This window comes from Globicephala melas, chromosome 2 (assembly GCF_963455315.2).
Source record: "Globicephala melas chromosome 2, mGloMel1.2, whole genome shotgun sequence".
In the NCBI taxonomy this organism is placed as follows: domain Eukaryota; kingdom Metazoa; phylum Chordata; class Mammalia; order Artiodactyla; family Delphinidae; genus Globicephala; species Globicephala melas.
This window is the reverse complement of record NC_083315.2, coordinates 145,693,174-145,713,609: the sequence shown is the minus strand read 5'-3', so window position 1 is coordinate 145,713,609 and position 20,436 is coordinate 145,693,174. Positions and strand designations below refer to the sequence as shown.

Below are 20,436 nucleotides of genomic sequence, written 5' to 3'. Positions count from 1 at the left end.
GGCGCCTCAGGGGACAGGAAAACTGGCTCCAGCAGGTGTAAGACACACTTCCTGGTCAACTGAGCTGCCCAGCAAGGCAGACCCCCAAAGATCTGAGGTCTCTGGGGGCTGGGGAAGGTCTCAAGCAGGAGGGTAATGGATTTAGATCCATATCGAAGTCCATAGAGACTATCGAACAAGACATCTAGATAGGAAGAATCGCATGTGTATGTATATGTATATTTTTTATAATATGGAGAGGGAATAAAGTCTAATTCCCGAATCACGTGTATTCAGATGTGGCATACAGAGTTGTGTCTATTAAGAAAACAGCTCTTGGAATGGGCCAGGTAGCATTTACTGCCTTGATAGCTGAATGACAAATAGTGCTTTCCTGGTTGTATACAGGAACGCTGGGCCATGTAGATACTGGATCCAGAAGTGGGACTGGAAACTGTTTTCCTGCCCTGGCTCGCACGTGGCAATTTCCAAGTCACTTGAGGAGAGGACCTCCCAGTCATGCACTGCTTTGTTCATCCTAGAGAATGAAGCCAAGTAGTGTGAGCTCGGTCAACACTCTCCCTTTGCACCCTGATCTCCCAACTTTGTCCCTCAACCTTACTTGTCACTGGTCTCACAGTAAAAAAAAAAGCTCTCCCTCCCCTTCCTGCACAGTGCCCCTCCTGCCCTGCCTTAATAAACTTGCCCTGAGCTCGTTCTTTTTCAGCATCGAATCTCCTCCTTCTAACTGTAAACAGGCTCAACAAACCCCATCCTGACAAGAATATCACTTTGTTCACTTCCTCTCCCGTCATTTTCTCTTCCCATCTCGCTTTCAACAGACCCCTGAAATTTTAGAGCAGACATCTGTCTCTATTTCCCCATCACTCATTCATTCACTTAGCCCCTTGCTTTCTCACTTTTTTCTACCTCCTGCCCAACTATCACCCACCAAGCACTTCTCATTCTCCCAAATATAATAACTTATTCCTGATTCCCCCCAGCCCCCGTCAGATAAGAATGATCATTAGCTCCTTGAAACTTCCCCCTCTTGGCTTCTATCACACTGAACTCTCCACGTACTCTCTAGGTGGTCCCTCTTCCACCTCCTCTCCAAGATCCTCTCCTCCCTCCCAGTTTTCCCCTTCTACCTTATCCCTCAGCATCTTCCTTAGTGGTTTGTGCTGTCACTCCTGCGTGGAGAGTTCTCAGTCAAGGACTTCAGCTCTCCAAGCCCAGCAGCTTGTTTCCAGCCACTTGCACAACATCTCCCGCAGGATGTCCTGTCAGCCCCTCAGACTGAATCTTTACTAAACTGACATCTTTGTCCTGAGGAGTTGCTCTTCCTGACTTCCCGCGTTCTACTGATGACATCACACAACTTCCTGTCACCCTGGCTGGAAGTCCCCAAATTTACCTATGACTCTGCCCCCTTGTGATCCGAGGACAGTAGCCCTCCCTTAACCACACTTTCACTCTTTGCGGTTTCAGTTACCCGTGGTCAACTTTGGTCCGAAAATATTTAATGGAAAATTCCAGAAATAAACAATTCATAAGTCTTAAATTGTGCACTGTTTTGCGAGATGAAATCTGGTGCCATCGCGGGCCATCCCGCCCCGGATGTGAACCATCACTTTGTCCAGCGTATCCCCGCCCATTAGTCACTTTGTAGCCGGCTCAGTTATCAGATCGACTGTCTCGGAATCGCAGTGCTTATGTTCAAAGGACCCTTATTTTACTTAATCGTGGCCCCAAGACACAAGAATGGTGATGCTGGCAATTCGGATGTGCCAAAGAGAAGCCGCAAAGTGCTTCCTTTAAGTGAAAAAGCGCAAGTTCACCATTTAATAAGGAAAGAAAAAATCCTATGCTGAGGTTGCTAAGATCTACGGTAAGAACCATGAAATTGGGAAGGAAAAAGAAATTCATGCTAGTTTTGCTGTCGCACCCCTGTCACACTACAAAAGTTACAGTCACAGTGCGTGATAAAGTGCTTTATTAAGATAGAAAAAGCATTAAATTTGTACTATATTTTGAGTGAGAGAGAAAAAGACTACATTCACATAACTTTTATTAAAGTGTGTTGTTATAATTGTTCTATTTTATTATTAGTTATTGTTAATCTCGTACTGGGCCTAATTTGTAAAGTCAACTATAAGCATGTATGTACAGGAAAAAAACGTACTGTATGTAGAGTTAAGTACTGTCTGCAGTTTCAGGCGTCCACTGGGGTCTTGGAATTTATTCCACAGAGATGAAGGGGGACTATCGTATTGCTAATGTCTGTTAAGTCCATTCCTCTCTTCTCCATCCCTACTACCACTACCTCAGTACAGAGTTGATAACCTCTTACATAATAATAATGATAATAATTATTGTGATAGCAGCCAACATTTGTATGTTTGCAACAGAATCTGTTGCAAGGTGCCTAACATTGATTTTTCCCATTCAATCCTTACCATACCTGTATGAAGTAACTATTACTATGATACTCTAAACAATAACTTTCTAACATCTTCCCAACTTCATTCTCCCGGTCCTTCAATTCACTTTAGCGACCGTTACGAGATTCCCCTCCTAAAACACCATTCTACGCTTGTCATTTTCCCACACAAAAAAATCCTGAAGGGCCTCCCAGTTTTTGCAGCAGTCCAACTCCTGGTATTCAAGGGCCTCCGTGGCCTGGTTCACCACTCCGCGTATAGTCTCACTTTTTACAGTTCCCATGTAGGCACATAAGTACACTTGTCCTTTCTTCTTCTGTGCCTTTGTTCATGGTTTGCCTTTCACTAAGAATCCTACCCGTTCTTCAGTGTTCAGTTCAAATACCTCTTTCTGATGGGAAGGCTTTGTGGAGAAGCAGTCTCTTATTCTGAGTATAACACAGCATCTGTTTTTCATGAGACCCTTATATTTATTGAAATGCAGATTTTTAAAATTATTTAAAAAAATTTCTTTTTTGTCTTGTGACTTACTTTCCTTCCGGGACCAAGTCCTTTTTCTCTGTCCCAGTCCTTGTTGCATGATGCCTGAAACACAGTGGGTGTTCAATGAAAAATGAGGAAGTGAAGAACTGAATAATCTGCCTCACTTTTGAGGCACGTGAAACAAGGTCAAGAAAGGAATCTGTCCTGTTTATCATAAAAGGAGCCAGTGATGGAGTCAAAAAATCAAACCAGGAGCGGGCAATGTGGTATCACAGAAGATGCGTTGAACGGGTGGCAAGAACATTATATTCTAGTTATTATCGCTCTGACAACTACAGGCAAGACCCACTTCTGCTCTCTGGGCTTCGCATTCGTCACGCTTAAAAAAAAAGGCTATGTTAGATGTGCTGATTTTAAGCTACCTCCCTGACCTGACAATTCTGTGTTCTGTGGGTCTCGTTCCACAGCCTAGAGATCACCTCCTACCAAGAATATTATTCATGCTGACCGCATCTTTTGTTCCAGAACTTTCCAGCTGCAATCTGAAGCCCCCAATTTGTTATCACATTGGGTCTCTAGAGGTCAAATGAGCAGCCAACCCAACTCTCTGGATGTCTGGCCTACAAGACATCCTGAGCTGGTTAAGGGCCCTGATGGCCCGAGGCTGGCACTCCTGTGTGGAGTCCCTTCCCACTGCGACACTCTGGGGCATTCTCAGAATGACTAGTAGTGCTCGGCCCCCGAATGCTCCAGACAATTCTGTCTCGATTCCTGTGCTTCTGCTTTTCCTTTTCCATCCAGGAAGGATGTATTTCAATCCGTGTAGACTCTGGTGAGAGCCTACGTGGAATCACTTTGTCCAGCGGCTTTCCAGAGGCTCTGCTCAGGGCCTACCATACCACTGTACTCTCTCCCCTAGGATTCGGGAAGAATCATCTTGAGTCTGTGCCTTCCAGCCTCTCAGAAGGAACTAATGGGGGAGTCAACTTCGAGGAGAACCATTAGAGGGGTGGGGAGAGAGCACAGCTGTCAAGACAGCATCTGGATCTGCTGGGAGTCCCAGGAGTCTGCTCCCAGCACCCTCTTGTGAAAGGAGGCCCCAGAACACCCCTGGAGTTGAGTGTACAAGAAAATCCCGCAGCCATGTGTCAGAGAGAGTACTTTGAGTGCTTGCCCGAGTCCATTTGCTCTTCATTTGGGCAACGATATGACCTAATCCCATATTTTAACATTTAAAAATTAAGAGAAATTAAATGGCATTAAAATAAATCAGCCTCCTGGAGGATGTGCTGAGGAAAAGGTACATAAAAGCAGCTAATCACCAGCTTCCCCTTGATGGGTAGGCAACAGGGCAGAGGGATGTCAGCCCTCTCTCTCTGTGGATAATTCCAAAAGATAGAGCCCAAGTGGTTTTCTCTGGGGAACAGGGAGGGGCGGAAACAATGCCCCCTCAGGCTGTCCTGGGCCCCTGGCCCAGCCCTGATTTTCCTTTCAATGACAGGGGGATGTTGTCTCTTGGTCTTGCCTGACATGATACTTTTTCAGGCTTGGCGGAAGGAGACCCCTGGCAGCCAGAGGACCAAGGTTTAGTTCTGGCTTCATTATTTCTTGGCTTGGAAACTCTAGGCAGTGAACTGAGCCTCTGTTTCTTCATGTGTATGAACAACCTCATGAGGATTAAATGAGATCATGTGAGTGAGAAGGCCTTTGTCAATTGTTGGTACAGACTATCACTGGAGATTTGTTGAGTGAATAGCATACTATGAATGTTGGTTATCATGAGGCCACGCACTCTGGAGGAAAAGTAAGGTGCCCATGAGAGGGCTAAGGTGGAGAGAATGAAATGTGCTTAGAAACGTCCTCACAACCACCCTCCAAATACTACTGTGGTCCTGTTGGTGCTTTCACGTGAACAAAACTGGCTGTTCTCTGAGGTCATTGGCTTTAACCATTTACCTTTCTACCCCAAGGCTTCCCAGGAAGCTTGACATCTCCCCTCACAGGTGCATCTTTCCAAAAACGCTTATTCCTGCAGAGTGAGCATCGATCTCCTCAAGAAATACTGACAGTCACTCTGCCAGGCTCTAGTCAAGGCCCTGAGGATACTGGGACCAAGGTTTCTGCTCCCATGGAGTTTATGTTCTATGATAAACCAGTGAACAAACAGAAAAACAATGATGATTTCAGTCACTGTGTGTGCTCTAAAGAAAAGGAAGAGTGGGACTTCCCTGGCGGTCCAGTGGTTAAGATTCCACGCTTCCACTTCAGGGGGCACGGGTTTGATCCTGGTTGGGGAGCCAAGATCCTGCATGCCACTCGGTGCGCCCCCCCCCCAAAAAAAAGAACGGAAAGGAAAAGTGGTGTGACGGAGTGCTGAGGGGGAAGGATAGGATCATATTTAGTTAAGACGAGGGCAGGAAGCCTCTGAGAAGGCGGCACCTGAGACCTGAATGAGATCAAAAAGTGATCTATAGAGATCTTTAGGGTAGAGGTGTTGCCAGCAGAAGTAACAGTAAATGCAAAGGTCCTAGGGCAGGTACATGCTTGATGTGTTCTAGAAACTTCAGGGAACTCCACCATAGCTGGAGTGGAGTATAGCGGCAGCAAAATAAAGTGGTGGGAGGTGAGGGTGGGAAGTTAGAAGTCAGTAGGGGGTGGGGAGATCTGCAGAAAGAGAAGGTTGCAAAGAATGGCATGATCTACAGTAAGTCCCCTACCTATGAACCTTCAAGTTGCGAACTTTCTAAGATTCGAACATGCATTCCATCAATGTCACGCGTGAGTGAAATTGCAGCTTGTCTCCTATTTCTGACGATCCTTCAGCTCTACCATCTCCCACCTCCTCTCCCTCCTCCAGTCAGTAATTCTTCTAGCCTGTTCACTCGATGGCAGCCCCTGTATGCCAACTGTTGTGCTGTACTACTGTACTTTTCAAGGTACTGCACTGTAAGATTAAAAATGTTTTCTTTATTTTTTGTGTTGTTTGTTTTTTATGCATTATTTGTGTGAAAAGTATTATGAACTTCTTACAGTACAGTACTATATAGCTGCCTGTGTCAGTTAGGTACCTAGGCTAACTTTGTTGGACTTACGAACAAATTGGACTTAGGAACGCACTCTCGGAACGGAACTCATTCATATGTTGGGGACTTACTGTATCTGATTTACTTTTTTTTTTTTGTGGTACGCGGGCCTCTCACTGCTGTGGCCTCCCCTGTTGTGGAGCACAGGCCCCGGACGCGCAGGCTCAGCGGCCATGGCCCACGGGCCCAGCCGCTCCGCGGCATGTGGGATCTTCCCGGACCGGGGCACGAACCCGTGTCCCCTGCATCGGCAGGCGGACTCTCAACCACTGCGCCACCAGGGAAGCCCTGATTTACATTTTAAAAAGACACGGTGGCTGTTTTTCTGGAGCGTAGACTGTAAGAGATGTGGCAAGACTGGCAGCTTTGCAGTAGTCCAGGTGAGGCAATATTGAACCTCCAGTAGCTAGAAAGAGGGTGACACGCATTTGGCGCCCAATAAACTTGAGAACGCGTCGAGGCAGAAATGATCTTCCAAGAACCTACAGCTGTGATGGGCACATAGTAAATGCTTGATAAATTTTTTCGTGAATGAATGAGCAGAATCAGGTTTTCTTGTAACCCACGCTAGGATTTGAGTTCATCTCGATATTTTGGATCTTTTAAAAATACTTTTTAGTTTTCTAGCTGGTAGTATGTCGGAGGGGCAGTGCATTTTATGAGTTCATTTCCTTCTGTGTAAATCTGCATTCTCCTTTGAAAGAGATGTGAGAAGTCTGCCTCCACCACTTCCAGGGCCGTGTGGGGTGGTGGGATGGATATTCTCAGTCAGTGCTGGTAATTCCTAAAACCCTATGTTTACATTTGGAAACCGATCTTGTGTACCTTTCTGTGCACTTCTCCACAGCAGGGACCAGACCTGTCTCATCACCGTGTCCCCTGAACTTATCACAGTCAGGACTGTTGAGCCAACATATGGTTATTACCTTGACTAGACTGGGGAGCATTCTGGTGCCTTGGTGGAGCTCTGGGGCCTTCTTCCTGGAGAGCCCAGAACTCTCCTGGCCTCATTTGTCTCACAGTCACAGGACATCCCTAAAGCTAAACAGGTATCTAAGTTCGACGGATTTGTGTTGAATTTTTCAGCTCCCATTTCTTTGGGCCTGGAGATCCCCGAATCAGGAGAACCCTTGCGGGACCAGTGGGATGACAAAGGTGCCTGATGTGGTTTGGTCCTGCCTGGGGCTCTTCATCCCTTTTTCGCCATCATCTTCTATTTTCAATGAGTCCTCAACGTGTATGGATTCTACTTTTGAAAAAATTCTAAACCCCTGCCTCTCCTCAGCGGGCCTGTTCTCATTGCCTGTGCTCAGGTTCTGATCATGCCTCACTCACATCCCTCAAGAGTCTCTGAACCGGTCTTCTGCCCCGAGTCTTGACCCACTTTCGTTCACTTATCCAGTTTCTGCATTGTTGTCAGTCTAGGGCTCCGTACAAAGGGAAAACAATGATCTTGTCCCTCCTGTGATTAAAAAACTTTCAGTGGTTCCTTATTACCTCCCAGATAATGCCCCACTACCTTGGCTGGGCGTACAAGGCCTCTTACAAACGATTCCTCACTTATTTCTGCAGCTTCTCTCAAGTGCCCTGTCCTTCAGACACCCTGTTCACTGTTCTTTAAACAGACACTGCTTGTTTGGGCTGGCGTGTTCTTTAGCGTGGCTTTCTCTTACCTTTGTTTGAGGTGCACTGGCTTCGACCCAGTTAACTCCTATTCATTCTTCACATCCTAGATCTAAAGTTGCCTGGTCCATGAAGCCGGCCCTGATGATCCCAGGCAGCCCTTGACCTTCCTTCCTCTGTACTCTCTTGGCACATTCCACATGCTTCCAAATCTAGGACTCATTTTGTTGTAATTTGGTTTTCTGTCACTGTTCTCCAGTGAAGTGTGTGCTCCTCAGGGGGGATTACGTTTTGTTCGTATAACTCAAATTGGAAAAACCTTGCTCACAGCATCCCTGACAGATGGGATGCTCTGTGTGAGCACTGCCAAGAGTGGGAGAAATCACTGGCTATTATGCCTTCTATTTTTGCATATTTATTCATGGAGCTATTCATTCACTAAGTATATCCTGAACACCCACTCTATGCCAGGCACTGATATAGACACTGGGGATACAGAAATACCAAAGAGATAAAAATGTCTACCCTCTAGGAACTTTTATTCTAATTTTTTTGAATGTGCCAAAAAAAAAAAAGAGTTGGATACGAAGCGGAGTAACCTCCTCATCATAGTTCTGTGAACGTTGACCTGTGCCACGTGGACTGGATTTCATACAAGTGCGTGCATGTATACATGGATACACGAATCACTAAACAAACAAAGATAGTGTGAGGAAAAAGGGAAAATACTTAGAAACATGTTTGCTGAAAACGGATGAGCAGCATCATTTTCCTGTGTAGGTAAGGGAACTCTGGGTCTTTTCTATTTCTTTAGTAAAAGAGTAAATTAATCAGACAGCAAGTTTAGGGGGAGACAAAGGGAAAATCTACTTATATGAGTAGGGAGTTGATGCTGACTCTCCTTGGCAAAGTATGAAAGGAAGTGAGAGTCCAGGAGGGTGGGATGTTTGTCCAGTGTATCGAAAGGCTTTGTGGTACCCATTTATGAGTCAACTCATGATACACTAAGAGCCCTATTTTTTGGTCCAAAGAAAGTCCCTAATGGTTGGAATCCCTGAGATGCAAATGTCTCAGTCAGGCTATGTTCCTTTTCTTCTCTCCCTTGGCTGTACCTCAAAATCAACTAAGGAACTTTTAAAAAGGCTAAGTATCTAGACTCCACTCGCAGAGAGTCCAAAACTTAGGTCCGGAGTAGGATCCAGATATCTGTATTTTTGAGAGCTCCAAAGTTATTCTAAAGCACAGCCCTGTCTAGCACGTGATCCTAGTTCCATTATTGCCTCCAACGTGGGGAATGACTTACATGCAGATGTAGGTCCAGCAGCAGGAGAAGCAGAGCTTTAATGAGGTGGGCAAAGCCCTGTCTCTTCCTTTCTCTCTGGCCCCCTCTCATGGTTTGTGACTCTCCAGGTCTGTCAAGGACTTATGGAGGGCAAAGTCCTCTGGCTTCCACAGAGTCTGGTAAACCTTCGAATAGAATCAACAAGCCTTGGAATCATAGAATTTTAGAGGCAGAGAGGATATTAGAGATCAGGTCCAACCTCTTAGCCCTATCAGCTGAGTGTGATCACTTGCTAAAAAAAAAAAAGTCCCTTAGAGAATCCCTCAGGGAATTTCTCTAAGAGTGTAGGAGATGGACATGTAGACAGATAAGCCCAGATTAACGTGACAATGTGTGACAAGTGCTTCAGTGGTCATCAAAGTGCTAGAGGAAGGCGGGGGAGAAAATGACTCATTTGGAAGGTAGAGGAAGAGGGCATTATCAGGGAAGGCTTCCCAGAGGAGGTAGAGGTTCCTAGGGCTGTAGCTTCTTGACCTAAGAGCTCCAGATTCCTACCCTGTTATTCCACCATCCCTTTTAGATTTTGGCATTTGACATACCAAGTTTCATAGCTCAGCTGTGCCACTTGCTCAGCTAGTGGACCTTGGGTGAATTATTAATCTTCGGGCCCAAGTCTCCTCATTTCTAAAACGGGTAATACTACCTGAATCATTGTGGGATCCTTAGGTATTAAGCAGCAGCTGTAAAAGTACCTAATGCAGCGCCAGCCATAGAGTAAGTACTCAGTGAATAGATGTGATGATTGTTTTTGTTGTCGTCATTTTTAGAGTCTTTGGTTTATACACAGCATGAGAAGGAGGCCTGCTGGTGCTTCCTCTTCTTTTTTTTTTTTTTTTTTGTGCGGTACGCGGGCTTCTCACTGTTGTGGCCTCTCCCCTTGTGGAGCACAGGCTCCGGATGCGCAGGCTCAGCGGCCATGGCTCACGGGCCCAGCTGCTCCGCGGCATGTGGGATCTTCCCGGACCAGGGCACAAACTTGTGTCCCCTGCATCGACAGGCGGACTCTCAACCACTGTGCCACCAGCGAAGCCCCGCTTCTTCTTCTTGTGTGGTAGTGCCTGGGAGAGAGCCAGTAGGGTTTTATGAAGTTATCATATGGCTTGGATGTCATTAAGGGTTTGGGGGCTTCAAGGAAGGCAGAATATGACAATTGCATGAGATCAGAGAAGCAAGAACAGTAAAATGCCAGCCATATCATGTGCTACTGCAAGGTTCTTGGTGTTATAAAGCCGTGCTGCATTGCACCCACTGTCCGCAAGGTTAGAAGCAGCTCTGCAGCGACCAACTTGAGAGCTTAGAGCAGAACAAGAAAAAGACAGTACTTCCCATGACATCATCATAGACACTTATGCCCATAATTCCTGGTTTGTCTCTATTCCTCATCAGAAGGTAAACGCTATAAATTTGGGGATGTGGTGTAGCTCGTTCATGGCAGTACGCCCAATCCCTAGGACAGTGCTTGGTCCAAAATGGGCATTCAAAGAGCAGTTGTTTAAAAAATGGGTTTGATCCAAGGTGCTTTTGGTAAATCCAGAATGTCGGCTCTCCTTGCCTTTTTGGGGTCCCCTTTTCCTACCACCCTCCCTTAACTTAATCTCTTATCCTCTGAGGTCCGCTTGGGCCACAACCTAACTTAAATGGGTGCCTTCGCTTCTTTGCGTTTCGTGAGAGACGGCCCTGCCTGCCATCAAAGCATTTTTGACTCAGGGGAACTATGGAGATTATCCAACCCAGCACAGATTTTCTGGATGAGGAAGCTGATGCCATAAGAGGTTCACTGACTCTTCAAAGTCTCATCGCTTGTTGAGGCAGAGCTGGGAAGAAAGTTCTTGCCTCCTGCTTTCAAATTTGGGGCTCTGCCACTGCTCCGGGCTGCCTCGGAGTATGTAGAGCCTCCAAGCTCGTAGCAAGGGCTCTATATCCAGAAAGACTCACCATCCCCTCCCCAGGCCCTTGCTTTTCAAAGGGGGAACCCAAACGTAGGGTATCTACCCGGCACCGTGGTTAACACCATGTGCTCTGGAGTCAGGCTGCGAGAATCCAAGAGCTTATTTTTCTTCTTACTGTGATTTGAGCAAATTCTTTAACCTTCATGAACTCCAATTTGCTTATCTGTAAAATAGGCGTGATGATAATGTTAACTTTTTCACTCTGAGGATTCAGAGAGATCATAACGCACGAAAAGCAGCATCATCGTAGTTTCCTCCTTGGATCCAAGTTCTAACTGTGGCAGACAAACTACCTAAGCAGCAGAGGTCACGTCTTTCCTACTCTTTGAGAGCGCCGGGAATTTCGTTCCTGTGTTTCTGGGAGAGCACTGCCACAGAGAGGACTCTGCAGACGCTTATCCCCTGTAGGCAGAGGAAGTACAGACGATGCGGTGTTCCTGGACTCGGGTGACACTTCAGATCCAGTGCAGCCTGGCTGCACCTAAAACTTTATGTAAATTGGCTGTGACGCCTGTGCAGGGGCCCAGATTTAGAAGCAGAGCAGGATGAGTCTACCCAGGCTGGTGACAAGCCCGGAGCAGTGTTCCCCATTGGAGAAAGTGGAGGGCGTAGCAGTAGGGAGAATTTGCTCAGTCTGGCCTGGTGGCACTGTTTTATTAATGATCTGGAAGAGCAGAGGAACAGTGATTTTCTTTAAATATGCCAGTGATATTAAAAGATGTCAGGAGCCACTGCTGAGGACACAGACACCTTGCAGACGGCCCCTGGGGGGCGTTAGGAAAATAATTCAGGAAAAAGATGAGAGGCTGCGGGCTGAGCTGAGGGGACAGAGGGTCATCATAGGCAGAATATACCCTAGGCCCACCCTCTTTGTCTGTATCCGTTCTGTTTCCAATAGATTTCAAACTGATCTTCCTGCTTTGGTGTTCTTCCTCCTATAGCCATCCTAAACGCTTTAGCCAAATTGGTTTTTCTGAAATACAGATCAGACCATGTCATTCTCCTGTTCAGAATCCTATCATTGGCTTTTCACTGCCCTTAGGATAAAAAAATCCCATCTTCTCGGCCTGGCATGTAAGACTTGCCATGAATTGGGTCCTCCCTCTGTGACCAGCCTCATCTTCTGCCCCGTCTGCCTCGCACTGAATTCCTTGTAATCCTGTGCACACAGCAGGCTTTTCCATGGCTTTGTGTCTTTGCTTGGGCTGTTCTCTTTCACTCAAGTGCCCTTCCCACTTTCTTTCTTTTTCTTTCTTTCTTTCTTCTTCTTCTTTTTTTTTTTAAACTAAAGCTCACTCATGCTCGAAGCCTCATTTCAGGGATCACTTTCTTCAGAACGCCTCCTGAATCCCCAAGCTGGCTCAGTGCCCTCCTCGCGTGCGGCAGGTATACCTTCACTGACGAAGGTGGAAGTGCCTATATGTGCAGCTCTCCACCCCTGCTAGGTGGTACCTTCGAGGGCAAACCCTGTATCATTTTTTATTTTGCCCACTGGCATCTAGTACCAGGCCTGGAGAATCATAGGCGTTTGTTAATGTTTGTCAAACTGAACTGATGGGAAGGAGAATATTCGGGTGGGAGATGGCCTCGGGCAACCAGGACACCCCCAGGAAACCTGGGGACCGGGCACCTCTACCAAATGGTTGGTCTCTCCTGTGAGGGTACGTGAGGCAGTCATATTGCTTCTAAGTCCACAGAAGACTGGAAGCTGATGGGGGCTCGTGGACATTCTGCAACAAATTGGGACATCCTAGTAAAGTGGAGTGGTTAAGACCATAAATTTTATGTCATCTGTGTGTGGGCTCTGGCTCTGCTACTTCTTTGCTTTATGCTTTGAGTAAATGACTCAAATGACTTAACTAAGACTCAGTTTCCCAAAATGTAAAAGAGGGATAAAAATAGTACTAATCTCATAGGGTTGTTCTGAAGATGAAATGGGATCATACTTTATGCACACAATAAGCACTTTTAAGTGTTAGTTACAATCATTAATATCTTCCTTATTTGGGGTGGTTCTTGGGGGTCTCAAGCTGAGTCACCTCCCTGACTTAGGGCTGATTAAAAGCCTTCTGGAGCCACCAAATATCACTTGGGTCTCTGAGGGACTGCGTGGACCCCCCAGGAGGTTGGGATCTGTCTCAGTTGGTGTCTGGGGCTGGGGCAATGGCACAAAAAGATGACTGTTCGCTTGTTCATCAGAGACGTCCCCTCTCCCTCTAACTTCTCAGGCAGAAACCATCTCCCGGTAGGGCCGGAAAGAACAACTGGGCATCCACGGCTCGTTTTCCACCTTCAGTTCCAAAAACTTGATGCAGGCAATTCTTAGCCACCTTCTTGCCTTGTTTTCTTTTATCCTTTCCTTCAATTCATTTGTTTTGGTCAGGGAACAGCCTGATTCTGACCACATGATAGCATAGTCCCCATAAAAACCTATTGCCACGTGTGTCTGTAGGACCAAGGGAAATAAAGGCCATGATCCTGCTTAATTATCCAGGTAGGTAAGATCAGTAGGAATCCTCGTCCCCCTTTGATCAGGATAACTCTACTATCTCAATGTTACATGTCCCCTGACTGCAGCAGGCCAGCCCTCTTCCCTAACCTGTGGGTAGCCCACCCCTGTGGGCTTGGCCAGCCATGCAGCTGCCACCGCCTGTCACCATATTGGCTCTTGATCAAAGAGCTGCTCCAGCTGTGCCCACCTTCTGTCTCCTCATGTCTGGGGCTTATCAGAATTCACAGAGTGTTGTGTTTTCAGAGGTCAAGGCAAGGAGCCAAGATCTGTCTCTGTCCACATTTCTCTGGCTAGGTGAGTGCCAAACCTATGAACAGGGTCACTGTGTGCATCACAGATTATGAGGGCTTTGAATATGGATGCCGAACACCTTCAACCTCTCTACTCCTCCATGGTCATTGTCATAGCCTCTTCTCCTCTGAGTGAGGTCAAAGCTCCAAGCACCTTCTGGGATGACCCCCAGTACCTGGACTAATGGGGAATGTGGTCCTCAGCAGTTGACTCTGTGGATTAACGAAACCAAGTTAATCCACAGAGCCCTTTGGGAGGAGGGCCTTCAGGATTACAGTATGCACCAGGGTGTACTGTGTCCCAAAGGGAATTTCCCTTTGAGTACAAGCCTTGGGAATTTAAACAGGTCCTACATAGCCTCTAAAATCTAGTCCGGATTTGTCTATGAGATTTTTTTTTTCCCTAAAACAAATGACTGTAATTCAGATTGTAAAATGACTTTAAAGAAGGCTGATTTCTGAGTTTATTAGTCTTCTCAGGCTACCATAACAAAATACCATAGACTGAGTGGGTTAAACAATAGAAATTTATCGGGAGGCTGGGATTCCAAGATCAAGATACTGGCCAATTTGGTTTCTGGATAGAGGTCTCTTCCTGGCTTGCAGATGACCACTCTCTCCCTATGTCCTCACAAAATGGACAGCTCTCTCTCTCTCTCTCTCTCTCTCTCTTTCGTCTTCTTATAAGGCCACCAATCCTATTGGATTAGAACCCCACCCTTATGACTTCATTTCACCTAAATTACCTCCTAGAAGTCCTATCTCCAAATAAAGCCACAGTGTGGATTAGGGCTTCAACATAGGAATTTTGGGAGGGGCACAGTTCAGTCCATGGCACTGAGGAAGCTTCATCAGGGCCACATTTATTTATTCCCAAACATACGTTTACTGAGCATCTAACTAACTACTTAGGATACTGTGATAAACAGAATAGACATAATCTTTGCGTTTATGTCATTCATAGTTTAATGGATGAGTTAGTCATTAATCATATAATCCTACAAATACCCATGTAATTTCAAAATGTTATAAGTGCCACGAAGGAAAATTAAAGAGGGAGTTGACCATTTCTAGGGTGAACATAAGTTTTTCTGAGAGAGTGACACTCAAGCTGAGATCTAAAGCATTGTTAACAGTGGGGGTACGAAGAAGGAGCAGTCATTTTGGTCGTGGGTGATGTTATGGGCAAAGGTCCCGAGGTGGAAAATAAGTTGATGTACTCTAGGACCTGATATGGCTGTTACTGCAGAAATTCAGTGAGAGGGACAGTGGCAAGAGCTGAGGGGGAAGAGGAGGAAGAAAGTAGCTCGTGCGAGGCTTGGCGGGTCATGGTAAGGATCCTGGTCTCTATATTAAGAGCGAGGGGAAAATACTGAAGGACTTCAAATGGGGGAGTGAGAGCATAGGTTTGGGTTTTTTAAAAAAAAAGATGACTGTGGCTATATGAGAAGATGGAATAGAGAATGGTCAGAGTTGGAGTGAGTTCAGTAAGGAGGTGACTGTAGTAGATTCATCTGGTGAGGAGTAAGGGGCCTTGGGCTGTGATGGTGGTGAGAGAGTTGGGGGGAGAGTTGGTAGGGTTTAGTGCTGGACTGGAGAAAGAAAGGCTGGCAGACAGGCAGCGATTTTTGAGCATGAGAAACCGGGTGAATGGAAGTGCTATTTTCTGAAATGGGAAACAGCGGAGAAGAAGGAGGAGCAGGTAGGGAATAGCAGCATTCCTCCATTACTACCAATACTCCTACATGGTTATAGCAGAGGTAGAAAAATGGGCAAATTGCTTATTTTCAGGTATTGAATATTTGCTTCCTCATTCCATCTGAATGAGGCAATGAGTAGAAAGAGAAGTCTGTAGTTTCAGCTGAGTTTCTTCCATTCTTCTGAACTCATGCTCACCTTTTAGTGCTTTTAGTGCTTTGAGACCAGCAGAGGAGGCTGCATTTCACCCCCAAAATCTTGCCTACAGATGAAAAGAAACTTATTTGAGAGCCACTTGCATGTTATTTATAGTGCTTTCTACCACCTGGCCCTTTCAGTGTTTGGGTGTGGAATTTGAGAGGCTGACTGATCTTCACCTTCCTGTAACTGGATACCTAAACTCTTTCATAAGCATGTTTTGCTGGAGGGCTAAGGACTGCCGTGGACTGGTCTTGGGCACAGCTTACAGGGCCTCAGTTTAGCTATATGGCAGGTAATATTCACTACAGAACATCTCTTGATTTCCCAAGTGATCTCAGAATTACAGCTTGCCTCCCTAAATTTTTCATATGGGGAAGGAGTTTTTCACAACCAGGCTCAACTGCACACAGAGCAAGGTGTTCTATCTGGGGGGAGTAGCCCAGGAAAAAAGTTCAATATGTACTCCTGCAAACCTATGTTATGCAAGATTCTTGAGTATCTTAAGTATGACGACAGTGTGGTAAGGAAGGCTGAAAACTCTAGAAACAGTAGAAGTGAGGATGAATATTCATGTTATACTTGGTCAATTTTAAGTTGATTGTTGAGAACTCTCACAGATAACAAAGGGGTTGGAAGACAGGACTAAAAGGGTACCACTTAAGTTTCCAATACCAATATTCCCAGCTATTTTAAGCCATATTTCAACGGAGTCTACCAGAGGGTCCTGAGGACAGAGCAGCTATTTGTACCTCCCAGTGACATCTATTTTTCCAAGTGAGAGACTGCCCAATGTGTTAGTGCAATACGTCAGTCAAGGTGAAGCGTCAGTTTGAATTGGCGGGAACCTGCCCTTTGCTGTCCTCCTTTTCTTCATGCCTTTTTCTGCCCCTCTGATCTCTTCTAGGTCTCTGGACTGTCAGGTGGACCATTGGTGCTGCAGTGGAAGCCAGCAGCTAAGTCTTGTGTATGGCGTGGTTAAGGTTGCAGCCTCTTACCTCTGCCTTCCTCCATTTTGGGCTGATTACCTTTGTGCTCTTCCTGAATGGTCTTCGGGCAGAGGCTGGCGGCTCAGGGGATGTGCCCAGCACAGGGCAGAACAATGAGTCCTGTACAGGGTCATCGGACTGCAAGGAGGGTGTCATCCTGCCAATCTGGTACCCGGAGAACCCTTCCCTTGGAGACAAGATTGCCAGGGTCATTGTCTATTTTGTGGCCCTGATATACATGTTTCTCGGGGTGTCCATCATTGCTGATCGCTTCATGGCATCTATTGAAGTCATCACTTCTCAAGAGAGAGAGGTGACTATCAAAAAGCCCAATGGAGAGACCAGCACAACCACGATTAGGGTCTGGAACGAAACTGTCTCCAATCTGACCCTTATGGCCCTGGGTTCCTCTGCTCCTGAGATCCTCCTCTCTTTAATTGAGGTGTGTGGTCATGGGTTCATTGCTGGTGATCTGGGACCTTCTACCATTGTAGGCAGCGCAGCCTTCAACATGTTCATTATCATTGGTATCTGCGTCTACGTGATCCCCGATGGAGAGACTCGCAAGATAAAGCACCTCCGAGTCTTTTTTGTCACTGCTGCTTGGAGCATCTTTGCCTACATCTGGCTCTATATGATCCTGGCCGTCTTCTCTCCTGGTGTGGTCCAGGTTTGGGAAGGCCTCCTCACTCTCTTCTTCTTTCCAGTGTGTGTGCTTCTGGCCTGGGTGGCAGATAGGCGACTGCTCTTCTACAAATACATGCACAAAAAGTACCGCACAGATAAACACCGAGGAATCATCATAGAGACAGAGGGTGGCCACCCCAAGGGCATCGAGATGGATGGGAAAATGATGAATTCCCACTTCCTAGATGGGCATCTGGTGCCCCTGGAAGGGAAGGAAGTGGATGAGTCCCGCAGGGAGATGATCCGGATTCTCAAGGATCTGAAGCAAAAACACCCGGAGAAGGACTTAGATCAGCTAGTAGAGATGGCCAATTACTATGCTCTCTCCCATCAACAGAAGAGCCGCGCCTTCTACCGGATCCAGGCCACCCGTATGATGACTGGCGCAGGCAATATCCTGAAGAAGCACGCAGCAGAACAAGCCAAAAAGACCTCTAGCATGAGCGAGGTGCACACTGATGAGCCGGAGGACTTTGTCTCCAAGGTCTTCTTTGACCCGTGCTCTTACCAGTGCCTGGAGAACTGTGGGGCTGTGCTCCTGACAGTGGTGAGGAAAGGGGGGGACATGTCCAAGACCCTGTATGTGGACTACAAAACAGAGGATGGTTCTGCCAATGCGGGGGCTGACTATGAGTTCACAGAGGGCACTGTGGTTCTGAAACCAGGAGAGACCCAGAAGGAATTCTCTGTGGGCATCATCGATGATGACATTTTTGAGGAGGATGAACACTTCTTTGTGAGGTTGAGCAACGTTCGCATAGAGGAGGAGCAGCCAGGGGAGGGGATGCCTCCCAGAGTACTCAATAGTCTTCCCTTGCCTCGGGCTGTCCTGGTGTCCCCTTGTGTGGCCACAGTCACCATCTTGGATGATGATCATGCGGGTATCTTCACTTTTGAATGTGACACTGTTCATGTCAGTGAAAGTATTGGTATCATGGAGGTCAAGGTTCTGCGGACATCAGGTGCCCGGGGCACAGTCATCGTACCCTTTAGGACAGTAGAAGGGGCCGCCAAGGGTGGTGGTGAGGATTTTGAAGACACATATGGGGAGATGGAGTTCAAGAATGATGAAACTGTGTAAGTAACCTTTCCACAGTCCATCTGCCTCCGTCCCTTGCCACCCCCTTCTCTCCTGCACCATGTTTTAAAACTTTTTCTTGTATTTGTGTTAATGTCAAACTTTGGTTCCATCACAGGTATGCAGGATCAGCAGACCCTCCTGCCAGGTTCTGCTTCCAAAATCTCCTTCAGCTTTCTCACTTTAAATTGTTTACGGGCAAGGAATCCTGTGGCAGGATCTAAGGACGTAGAACATTTTGTCCACTGAAACTCAAAATGATGGCTGGTGGAGGTGTGGGATGACAGAAGTTCTGATATCAGATTTGGGGGGATTCTTGTGAATTCTCCTAGCAAGAGCTAGGAGACTGCTTGGGTCTCTCCTTCCTCCTTTTCTCAGGCCAAGGGCTTACATGAGCTTTGAAGCCAATCCTTTCCATTCTGAGACGGTGGTAGCCCAATCAGGACATCCTCAAGAAAGTGAGTGGCATTGGCTTTTTTTTTCCAGTACCACATTGCAACTGTATTGTATAAGCAGATTTCAGGCACCTCTCCTTCAATTTGGAAATTGCAAAATTGATTGAAACTTAGCAGTCTCTTTAAACACCAGTAGGCTATTTTATGGTGCGAGGCTTGCCCAGTTTAGGTGAGATGAATCAGTATGGCTTGGGTCCTGGAGGTATCTTGGAGAAGCAGAGCTCCCAGGGCAGTGGCCACCCGTCTTCAGTCACAGGTCTAAGCTCCAAAATCTGGCTAAGCAGTGGAGGAGAAGCCTCTTAGGAATTGTGGGGGGAAAATACATCTTCTGTGTGGTCATCTCTTTTCATCGTCCAGAGTTCTCCTAAAATACTTCTCAGGTTACTGCCCCATTTAGTCCTTCAGACACTGGGTCTTGCACTTCTATTGCCTTTGTCACTGTGAGGCCTCTCCCCATTGAAACATCCTGTACTGGGTATTCAGTCCTGTTCTCGGATGGATATCTTTAAAGAAGATAGCAGACTGAATCTCCCCAGGATTTGCAGCTTATGAGAGGGCAGACTTTCCAAGGTGGCCAAGAAGAAAGGGGATGAGAAAGGGGAACATTGGTCTCAGAATTCCTGCTCACATCCACGAGCAATAAGCAGTAGAGGGGAAGGTGTGAAGAACAAAAGGGGCATATATAGACAGTGGGCGATGTCAAACTGCTCCAAGAACCTGCTAAAACCACTTTCAATGGGAAATGAAAACTCTCATCTGTAAAGTGGGAATAACAATACTTTCCTTGCCTCAAGGCTGGGCTCGTCTCTTTTTGCAGTTCCTCCCAGCTGTAGGATTTTCTGAACTATAAACCTAGGCTCTCATACCCACAGCAGCCAAAGATGGAACAGGGGGTACTGTCTTCTGAAATGAAATGGCCATTGACAAATTGATTTATTGGAGCTCTGTTTAGTCATTTTGCTGGGAAGGATAATAACTCGTTAACCTAAGTAAAAACCTGTTCCTTCTAGAGAATACTATCCATTTATATACATACAAATGAAGGCCCTCGCTGGGAGGAAAAACTCCATGAAATTTCACACGTATTTATGGCAATGTCAGTAGATAAGAAGTTATTGTCAGGCATTAAATGACATCAAGACCACAGCATTGGCCATAACTGGACAGACTTGGGGTTCCTCCTATTCAGTACCTGTCTACCGAGGGAACTGAAGGGTAGTTTTTGAGAGATCAGAAGTTGAGCTCGCAATTTCTTCACCTCATTAATAATCAATTGTGCACCTAGGATCTCTAAATATGACTCAACCTGCCTCAGACCTGTGTGTATTTTCAGCTAGATTACTGTCTTGGTGTAAAGGAGCCTCATGAATGATCGCTTCTGGGTGATATTTGTTCTAAACGTATGTGCAGTTCCACACGTTTGAGATGCTGGTCCAGGGTATTGTAGGGTTTCCCATCGATTCCTTTGCATTAGTTTTTAGACTTCAGTAGACTTTAGACTACCCTCTTGGCCTTCTTCATTGCAGAAGAATGAGTCCAAAGCCTACTAGTCTCTTCTCACAAAAGGAGCCCTACCTTTGATACTTTAAATTGTAATTTTACATCTAGAGGCAGTATGATACAGCC

The 20,436-nt window shown here is 46.3% G+C and overlaps 1 protein-coding gene across 5 annotated transcripts in view; it reads left to right on the top strand.

The window, feature by feature from the left end:
- SLC8A3 (solute carrier family 8 member A3) overlaps positions 1 to 20,436 on the top strand; it is a 155,770-nt gene that overhangs the window by 4,238 nt on the left and 131,096 nt on the right. For 3 of the 5 annotated variants that reach the window (XM_030854466.2, XM_030854467.2, XM_030854474.2), the window contains exon 2: positions 16,509 to 18,354. The exons of 1 other annotated variant lie outside the window; for it this stretch is intronic. In XM_030854466.2, the coding sequence (XP_030710326.1) occupies positions 16,571 to 18,354 (1,784 nt within the window). In that variant the 5' untranslated portion in view covers positions 16,509 to 16,570. Of the gene's footprint in view, positions 1 to 1,850; positions 1,871 to 16,508; positions 18,355 to 20,436 lie in introns of those variants that run through there. One more of the 5 variants, XM_060294956.1, reaches the window with a different exon arrangement.